At 45.1% G+C, this 10,213-nt stretch overlaps 1 protein-coding gene across 2 annotated transcripts in view; it reads left to right on the top strand.

Moving 5' to 3' along the window:
• The window catches only part of PPP1R10 (protein phosphatase 1 regulatory subunit 10), a 37,899-nt gene that overhangs the window by 21,011 nt on the left and 6,675 nt on the right, over positions 1-10,213 (top strand). Inside the window, exons 1-6 of one of the 2 annotated variants that reach the window (XM_005911980.3) lie at positions 243-349; positions 573-1,098; positions 7,173-7,291; positions 8,167-8,253; positions 8,403-8,538; positions 8,955-9,006. In XM_005911980.3, coding sequence (XP_005912042.2) covers positions 7,185-7,291; positions 8,167-8,253; positions 8,403-8,538; positions 8,955-9,006 — 382 coding nt within the window. In that variant the 5' untranslated portion in view covers positions 243-349; positions 573-1,098; positions 7,173-7,184. Of the gene's footprint in view, positions 1-242; positions 350-572; positions 1,099-7,172; positions 7,292-8,166; positions 8,254-8,402; positions 8,539-8,954; positions 9,007-10,213 lie in introns of those variants that run through there. The other variant, XM_070360809.1, reaches the window with a different exon arrangement.

The following is a 10,213-nucleotide window of genomic DNA, read 5'->3' as shown; positions in this document are numbered from 1 at the left end:
GTCCGATTCTACCAACCCTTGGAGAGAAATGTTCTGGAGGGCGGAAGTGGTGGAAGCAGAGGAAAGGGCGGTACTAGGCTGCTTGGTCACGCGCACGCGTTAGGGGGGGCACCCCCCTCCAAGGAAGGAGGCGGAAGAGGGTGCCCGGGGGAAGGGGCTGAGCGAAGGTTAAGGCTGGATATCCAATCAGCTGGTGAGTGGTTTATCGGGTTGACCAATGAATTCACGCCTCGCGCATACTGTCTCGCGAAGAGGGCGTTTCACTAGCACGTTTGGGCGCATTGGGCGGTGTCCTCGTATAAAAGACTCCGCCCGAGCGGGCAGCCGCCATTCTGGGGTTCGTTTAGAGGTAAGTGTTGCCATTTTGTCGGTTGGTGGGTAACATTTTGCTCGGAGAGTTGGCCTGGGGAACGGGTCAAACGCGGGCTCAGTTGAGAGCCATGACTCGTATTAAGCGGCTGTGTTCGGGGTGGGACATGGAAGTGTTTGGGGACAACAAAAATGGTACTTTTGGGTGTTGTAATAGCAGCCCGTACTGATTATCTTTCTCCCTTGTGTTCCTTTTATCCCAGGTTTGAATTTTCTCGGAGAAAGACAGGCCGGCCACCAGGAGAAAAGAAACAAGCCGCAGCAACATCTAAGCCCTTGAAAGGATCCAGACAGAGGGGGGAAAGGGAAAAGAGCAGCCACCAGCCCAACCACTTGTGTCTTCTGCCCCTTCCCACCTATCTTGCCCACCCCACCAGCCCACGCTGCCTGGGACTTGAAATCTGTGGCCGAAGGACCGTCACCACATAACTTCAAAAATAATCAACCACCCACCCTTCCCAAACTCACCCAAGTCCACTCATCCAGCGTTTACTTTTTTTAATCCACTCAGAACTTTTTTTCTACGACCCCCCTCCCTAAATGGAGTTGGGTGGGGGGGATATGAATACTGAGTTGGCCTTTATTTTTTCTAAAGAGATTTTTTGATCCAATGAGGCCCCCCAAATAATTGAGTTTTGGGTCCTGGTTGGTTGTTTTATTTTTTTCTCCAAAATTTTAATCCCCTCCCCCCCTGAGCCCGAGGTGCTGACGTCGCAAAAAAATTGGATAGTAAGTGTCGAATTTTCAAAAACCAGCCTTGCAACAAGAAATCAACGTTTCCCGTTGTGAAACCAAAAATAATGAGAGGAAGAAATGAGACCATAGAACAAATAGAGATCTGGAGAAGGACCGATCCGGTCACTTAATCTCCATTAAAAAGAGCCTTTGGGTCTAAAACAGTGTTCTCTCTCCCTTACCACCTACCTCTTCCCTGCTCTGCTGCAGGCAAGGAGAGGGTGGAGGGAGGGCCTGCGAGTTAGGATTTTGATGGTTAACCCTTGGTAATCCAGCCAATTTCCAGACTGCCAAAGCTATAAGTGTTTGCTTTTTATAAGGAGGAATGGTTACCTTCCTCTCGTTAGCAGTCTTCAAAAGGGTTAATGAGCTCACATACAAAAGATGGTGGATCTTGTGGCCCAGAAGTCCCACTTCTTTGTGTGTGAGACAAGCAGGGCGCTTTTCAATTTGCCAGATTAATAAGCAATCTGTACATAAAGATTGCAGGGTAAGGAGATGGGCGGAGAGAAGTGATAGTTGGGTATATTTTTAAATGATTGTTAACTCCTCTCAATTTTAATGTAATATGCTTGGGGTATATTTGTGTGGTTAATTCAGGTGGCAATCTAGGAATAAAGATTGCAAGACACGTAATTCAGGGCAAAATATAATCTTAGTGCCAATACATACAAGATTGATAGCTGGGGAGGTAAAGAATGTTTTGTAATTGTTGCAGATTGCATAGGTTATTTAAAAGCAGAAAAAGTAACATTTTAACTTGATACTTTCTGGTCGGGGGAATACAGTTAGAGGGTGGAAAGGTTGGGGAAATGTGGAATTCAGGCGTATTAATTTTACAAGCCATTTAGTGCAATTGAATGCTATCTAAAAGATTTGTGTCGTTAAAAGGAATTTTTTTTTCTTCCCTGCTTCAATATGGCGACTTTCTTTGTCCTTTTGTCTTCCAAGCGGCGTTGCAGGTTGTGTCTTGACCCATTTTTCTCCTGTCCTCCCACCTCAACCCTATTTGTTGAGAGGGGTCCAAGTCCACCCCCCCCTTTCCCTTTATAGGGAAGATGCGGTGGGGGGGGGGCGGTGGGTGGTCGTTAGTAGCAAGTTGAACCTCAATTGCAAATTCCGTTCCTCCCCGCAGAAAATTGTTCTTTTAAATATTTTAATTGCTTGTATTCTCACAAAACTCTTATTGATTCAAAATAGGTCAGACTATTCAGGATGGGGCTGCCTTTTTCTTTTCTTTTTTACTAAAAAGGTGTTTTTAAATGTAAAGAGCTACCGGCGGAGCCTGGATAGCTTTAAGTTTGAGTCCTCTTCTCCATTACAAAATGGCGTCCCAGCTTCTTTGTTTTTCCTTCCCCGTTTGCCATCCAGAGCTTAGGGCCGCCCTAGAAACTTGGTCAAGGGGGAGGAGCCGCCCTGAAAGGTGATGTAATCAGCTTTCTTCCTTTCTCCACCCTCGAAGCCCCGCCCCCGAGCAGATGCCTTCTGGATTCCTCATGCACGCTGCTGCTAGACGGGAAAAGCCATTTTCCTTATGTTCTTTAACCTTTTGTAACCATTATCTTGAAAAAAAAAAAAAAAGCTTGTAGCAATTAGATCTTGAAGCTGTCTCCTTGGGCAGCTCTAGTTTTTGTATATAAGGATCCCGAGCCTGTTGCTTTTACTTTCACCCTTTCTCACTCATCACTACTGCTTGGAAGTTTTCCCTGCTTTAGTTGCCTGGGGTGGAAAACCAGTCAAACAGCTGTATTTTAGGACTGGAAGCTTTAGCGGGGCGTGTGTGTGTGTGAGTGTGTGTTGGGGGATCCTGGGGAAAGACACAAAGATGGTGAAAGTAACAGGAGTAAACAGCTGGGGCCTGATGACCCTGAAATGTGCCGTTTGTGCTCAGGAATCAGTCCGTCCTTGGGCCTCCTGCGTTTGGTCGATTTGTATAATGGAAATCTGGGGGAGAGTGGGTACTTGAGGACTTACTTCTAAATGGCCCTTATTCCCGCCTCTGGGTTTGGGGGTGAGCTCTTTGTGTTCAGTGCTGTGTCACAGTTCTCCAGTTGCTTAGCTCCTGTACACTGGTACTAAGATGAGAAGTGAATCTTTAGGAAAGGAGGCAGCAGGTGTAAGCTCAAGGCAGGGGGATTCCAGCTACGGTTTCTGGTAAGCAAAACCTTTCTGGTATTAAATTTCACAATCTTCATTTCTTTTTTTCCAAAGAGCCACCCTTTTTTGAATTTCTTTTTCCTTCCCTCTAAAATTCCTTAAAAACAGTGGGAAAATAATGTCCTCATTTTTCAACTTGGGCAGTGCTGTGGCATTTGGTGCATGTTTGAAAACCATGCCTGAGTTGAGGGTGGTGTTAAGGGTCTTGTCCCTTTCTTACCTTTTTCTTCCTCAAGTTTTTCCAAGTCAAATCTTAATCAGACTCTACATACAGTTTTCATTTTTTGAAGTCCTGCCCTGAAGCCGTGAAGGGTCTAGGCAGAATTGGAAAGCAATTCTGTACAACTGCTTTGTGCTGACTTGGTGAGACTATAGGGCTACTGTTTTGGGTATGGATTCTCAATGATTCAACTTCTGGATTGGTGGGAGGGACTCTTCCACATGTCCTATTGACCACAAGTTTTTTATCTTTTAAGCAGTTTACCATGTGCCTCTGCAGCATACCTACCTTGGGAGCTGAACATTCTACCCACTGGGGTTCCTGATCTCTAGTGAGCAGGGGATTATAATAAAGAAGATCTGCCTTAACGTGGGAGATGGGAAAAAGGTCTTCTAGGGGACCCACATCCATCCCGAGAACGTCGGACAACCTGATCATTAGAGTTTGTGGCCAGAGCTGTATCCTGGGACCCTGTCCTTTGGGTTGGGGAGTGAATTTACACTTTTATTGAAAAGCAAATAAGCTTTGGAGGAGGGCAGGGGCTACCAGGTTTCCAGAATGATTTTGAAGGGGAGGAACTTGAGAAGTGCAACCTTGTGAATCACCTGAGACATAATTCAGTTCACTGTGGAGACAGACTAGGAAATGCATCAGTTGCCTTAGAAGTGGGGAATGTAAGCTACAAAGGCCTTCATTTCCAGAAGTGCTGAGGCCTCTTAAGTTAAACTTGGACTCCTTCCTCCTTTGAGTAGTGAATTTAAACTTGCATAGAAGTTTTGTCCTGAACCAATTCAGTTCTGATTGATGGGTGATGGGTATGGAATAACTGGCTAAGGTAGATAAGTTTTCACCTTATTTGATAACTCTTCAGTAAAATGTATTTTGGAGGCAGGAGTTGGTGTCACTTCTGGACTTAATTTTCTCTCTGGTAAGAAAGGTGGAACAGTGCCCATTGCCTTGTGTCTGCATGTCTCTGCCAGCAACATTCTCCGAAAGGAGAGCCCAGGTTTAGGACAAAGATGATGCCAGAGGTTGCTTGCCCACCAGCCTCCTATATGTTCTGCCTTCAAGGAAATCAAAGCATGTCGTGCCCTGGATTATTTTTGTTGCCAGAAAACTTCCTTAGGCTTTCCTTCCAGGATCCTGATATGTTATGACACATGGTCACTGTCCCTCCTTTCCTGGTCAGCTCCTTTGCCTTTTTCTGCTGTAGGCCTGTGCCAGAGTTCTAGGCTCTTTCCTTTCCACTTGAGTGCCTTGGACCTTCTTTCTAAATGTATTGATTTCAAAATAAGGCAGTTAGGTTTTAAGCCACTTGGGGTCCTTCTAAGCGAGTGAAAGCTATTCTCCCTGAAGAAAAACCATCATAAGAAAATCCACCTAGATTTTAAAGCCACATGATTGTTTGTGAGATAAGTTTAATTATATTTCCAGAATATAAATAATAGGAAGACTAGTACAAAATGAATGTTTAACATTTCTTCTGCTTTGTTTTCTAGCTTTTCTTGGCTATTTTATTCTTGCTTGTAACGATTGGGAATTAAAAAGTTGTCCCTGGGTCCCATTCCTAGTAGAAGGCACTGGACAGAGTTTCTCCGTGTGCTCACTGGTTTCCCTCGAAAGAAAGTTCTCTGATCTCCCACCCACTTAAGCAATGGAACATTTGAGCTCAGGTGACAGGTTTTTTTATGTCTGTGTGTGAAGGAAGTAGGGCAAATGGGTCTGTTGGCCTAACTGGTGGTGCAAAAGGGACTTTTCCAAGGTGCTGTGTATTCAGCTCTGGCTTTGAATCTGAGGGTCTAGCTATATTTAGGGGGTATTGGTTTGAAATGAAGTTACATAGAAAGCTTTTTGTCAAATGGCATATCATTGGTTATTTAATGATATATATTACTTGGGAGTCACTCTTGCTTTTCCAGGCTCTAGCACATGGGAAATCTGTTTTATGTATTCCTTTGTTGTGTCTATATATTACTTTATAGTGGCTTACTACCTGGGGAAAATTCCTGTATCCCCGTGTCTGTCTCTGTGTGTAAGAGTCACCACTTCAGTGGGTTTGGCCTCTGGACTTCTAATTTATGTGGCATTGGACTTGAATGTTTTTTCCTCTGACCTTAGGTTCTACCTGCCCTTGTGGAGATTGCAGGGCATCAGCAGCAGCACAGTTACCCCAGATGTGCTCACCTTTCTTCGCTCCTTGTGTTCAGCCCACAGGTTCTGGTCTCGGGAACCAAGTCTCTCCTCCACCGCCACCCCCAACCCCTGCCTCTGCCTCTTCTTGGCCTAGGTTGTTAGGACCTGGAAATTTAGCAGTTCATTGACTTTTTTGTTGGGAAGAGTAAAAGGTTGAGATTGTTATGCTTGTTTTTCTCTTTTAGCTTGAGACTAAATATCACTAATTGACGTGATCTTAAAAGAAGCCTGCTTTCTGCAGAAAGCATAGTCATCTTTGTAGAGCGCCACTGTTTCCTGTCTTTGTCTTTGCACTGGGTGCAGGAGGCTGTTTTCACTTTGCCACCTTCCTGCCCAGTGTCTTGTTTCCCAGATGTCGATATTACTAAGGTGCCTGTTCTGCCTCTCAGGAGCCAGTGTTTAGGGGCATTGTGGATAAAAATCCTAATCAGAACCATATATTGATTCTAAATTACCTCTCTTGAACTTGGGTTCTGGCCTAGAAATGGCTTTACCCTTCTCTGTCCCAAAACAGCTGTGTTTAGCTTTTAATTAACTCCTTTTCTAACCTGGTCTAAAGTAGCTACTTAAAATTTAATGGCATTTTTCCATCTTTTGGTTTTATTTGTTCCTTTCTTTTTCCCTTCATGGTATCTAATTTCAGGCCCTACTCAGGGATAGTGGGTGGTGGTTTGATTTAGGTGGGGAGTTAGGAATCAGAGCCTCCTCTTTGCTTTTGAAACCACAAAGTAATCTTGCCCTTAACTTTGAAACAATAAAAACTTGTGCAGTGTTTGTTTAATGAGGGATCTTTTTTTTCAAGGCTTAAAAGGACCTGCTTGATTTTTGTTACCTCCAGTTGTCTGATTTCTGGGAGCCACCTCTAACCCCCCTGGGGGAGAGGATCTGTTTCAAGTTTTATTTCCTTCTCTTTGACCTACAACTTAGAACGATTATCTACTGATGGAAACATACCTTATCCTGCCACCTCTGGCAGTTGACTCTTTGTGAGCTAAGACAAAAAATAATTGACTCACGAAAGACACTTAGCCCAACACCCATGATTGGCCCAGTTCTTCTCAAGCTAGTAGTTTGGGGTGTGTGTGTTTTAAGGTAGATTTTTTAACAACTAAGGAGAAACCATACATAATAAGCAAAAATGCCTTGGAGAGTTGAGTGTTTTGGGAATGTGAACCTTACCTGTTACACATTGTGAAGTTCAGCTGTCCTAGGAAGGATGTCACTTGGAGCAAGAGGACAGGTGCTGCCTCAGTCTTCCAGTCTAATTCTTATCCCTTCAGTCAGTGTTAACACAGTGCTTCACTTGCCAGGGCTGTTTTCTTGGTGGAAACAATGGTCTGTGTTGATTTTTCTTATCTGGGTAATGGTGAATATAGTTGAATGTAGATTGAATAACGAGTCACTGCTAATCTGACAAATGTAGAGATGGAATTTATTAGAGGCAGTTGGAGCTGTTATTGCCACGCATTTATTCTGTGTATTTGTTTTATCCTCTTAGAAAACCTTGATCATGGGTTCGGGTCCCATAGACCCCAAAGAGCTTCTCAAGGGCCTGGATAGTTTCCTTAACCGAGATGGGGAAGTCAAGAGTGTGGATGGGATTTCGAAAATCTTCAGGTGAGTGTGTACCCTTTGAATTTGTTGTGAGTAGAGGATATTGTGTGTTGTAATACGACTAAAGATCAGCCCTGGGTGTTCATTGGAAGGACTGATGCTGAAGCTGATACTTTGGCCACATCATGCGAAGAGTTGACTCACTGGAAAAGACTGATGCTGGGAGGGATTGGGGGCAGGAGGAGAAGGGGATGACAGAGGATGAGATGGCGGGAAGGCATCACCGACTCGATGGACATGAGTTTGAGTGAACTCCAGGAGTTGGTGGAGGCCTGGCGTGCTGTGATTCATGGGGTCACAAAGAGTTGGACGCAACTGAACTGAACTGAATATGATTATCCTTAAGGCAGATAGTGAAGTGTGTTCCTGAGGAGTGGGAGTCAGTGGACTAGGATTCAAATCCAATTATATTAGAACTGGTGATAGTAAAGTAGGCCCCTGGCCCTAATGGCCTCTGGATATTTGGAGAGCCACAGTCCCAAGCGAAGGAAGGAAGCAGAGGAGCCGGGTGACAGGAGTCTTGGTTTGGTTATGTCTTCTTCAGGAATCCTCACATTTTCCAGAGAAAGCGACTTAGGACTGAGTCAGTCCTGAGAGATGGTAATTGAAGGCAAAGGCTTTCACCTGGAAGCAGCATCAGACATGTCCTATGTGTGAGGGAAGCAGGGACACCCACCTCCCCAGATTGGAGACCTCAGTGCGTCTCCTCCATTGTGTTCCACTCTTCTGGGTGTTTCCACATCTCCCCTAACCCACCCCATCCTTCTGGGGGCCTGTGTGATTCCCTCACCCGGGAGCAGAATCCCAAGTTCTCAGGAATGTCTGGGCACTTGCGGATTAGACACCCTTCATTTCTAACTGCACTTCCTCTTTTACAGCCTGATGAAGGAGGCACGAAAGATGGTGAGTCGGTGCACATACTTGAACATTCTCCTGCAGACCCGTTCACCAGAAGTACTGATCAAGTAAGTGGGGACCTGGGTGACTGGGATGGGGAGATGTAGTTAGAAGTGGGGTGCTGAGGCATGGAATTCTTTGGTCATTGATGGGGGACAAGAAGGGTGGGGTGTACTCCCGAAAGAAGGGCATCACAGATCCTCCTGCCTGTCTGCAGGTTTATTGACGTCGGTGGTTACAAGCTTCTTAACAATTGGCTGACGTATTCGAAGACGACCAACAACATTCCCCTCTTACAGCAAATTCTGCTGACCCTGCAGCACCTGCCCCTCACTGTTGACCATCTCAAGCAGGTACCTTCGGTCTTTAGAATCCTGATTCTTCCTTTTTGGTTTAGCCTAACAGATGAAAACCCCACATCCACTCTGATGTGGCTGCAGTCTTGGACCTGTGAGGTAGAATGGTTAAAAAAAAAGAGGAATTTAGAATCAAGATTTGGTTCAAATCTGTCTCTTTTAATAGGTGTGTGACATGAGGCACTGTGTACATCCAAGCCTCAGTTCTTTCATCTGTAAAATGGGAGTGATTGAATCTACCTAAGTGGGTTGATTTAGAGTAAGAATATGTCTCCCAGGGCTTTATAAGAGAAAGAGTGTGTGCGGTGTTAGTGGCTGTTGAGAGACTGTGAGTGAGTCTGGGGGTGGTGAGCTCTGAGGGGGCAGCTTTTCCTCCTGTCACTTACCGTCCTGTTGCTCCCTTTCTTTGCTAGAACAACACAGCCAAACTGGTGAAGCAGCTGAGCAAGTCGAGTGACGATGAAGGTGAGGGCCTGTCCTTTCCTAACAACGTATATGCTAGTTTTCCCAGTAAACACCCTGCTGTTAGGGCATGGCAGAATCGCGACTCCTGGGGTATGTCTTAGCTTTGATAGCAAGAGATTCTTTCCTTTTCTAAGACAAAGGGTTTTGGAGCTCCTGGCAAGGGTCATACAGTTCTGGCTTTTCTTTTTTGTATTTTTATTTTATTTATGTATTTATTTTGGTGGTGTTGGGTGTTCGTTACTGTGCAGGGGCTTCTCTAGTTACGTTGAGTAGGGGCTACTCTTCATTGTGGAGCACACGTCCTGGGCGCATGGGCTTCGGTAGCTGTGGCGCACGGACCTAGTTGCTCCACAGCCTGTAGAATCTTCTGGACCTGGGACTGAACCTGTGTTCCCTCCATTGGCAGGCAGATTCTTTATCCACTGTGCCACCAGGGAAGTCCCTGGCTTTTCTTTAGAGAAGAAAAGGATTTACATCCATCCAAGAGTTCACCCCAGATTTTATACCCAAGGTGTAATCCAGGAGCAAAGGATACTAGTTTCCTGCAAGTGAACAGTCTTGCAGCAGAGCTGCTCTCCTGATCAGAATATAGGCCTGCTCTTTGTCTGTGGGCAATGATGTGTTTGGTCCCTTTGGAAAGAGGCTATGGCTTTGGTGTGGTGGGAGCATCCAGGCCTCAGCAGGCCTAGCTGTAGTTCCATTTAGCTGCAGCAGCAAACCCTGGGAACATTTTCCAGGATAAACGATCTTGATTTTGTTGTAACTTACATTGTGTTGCCTAAGTGAAAAATATTCCCTGGCTTTCCATCCTTTTATATAATGAGCACTTCACTATTTTTGTGACATCTCAGAGTAGTTTTGTAGGGTGGTATATAACACAGAAATCCCGTTAAATCATTGCCCATCTTCTGAGTATCTGCTAGGGTGTATTGGTTCTTCTTTCAGCTGGCTTAATTACGCTGCCTTCATTATTCTGTGCTGACTTTAGATACTGAAATTGTACATTCCTTATCAACTGTGTCACTGGGCCATAGTATCAGTTGCTCCCAAAAGATGTTGCTGCTGCTACTACTGCTAAGTCGCTTCAGTCATGTCCAACTCTGTGCGACTCCAGAGACAGCAGCCCACCAAGCTTCCCCATCCCTGGGATTCTCCAGGCAAGAACACTGGAGTGGGTTGCCATTTCCTTCTCCAATGCATGAAAGTG

Source organism: Bos mutus, chromosome 23 (assembly GCF_027580195.1).
Source record: "Bos mutus isolate GX-2022 chromosome 23, NWIPB_WYAK_1.1, whole genome shotgun sequence".
Taxonomy (NCBI): domain Eukaryota; kingdom Metazoa; phylum Chordata; class Mammalia; order Artiodactyla; family Bovidae; genus Bos; species Bos mutus.
The sequence above is the reverse complement of the archived record's forward strand: the minus strand, read 5'-3'. Positions and strand labels throughout refer to the sequence as shown.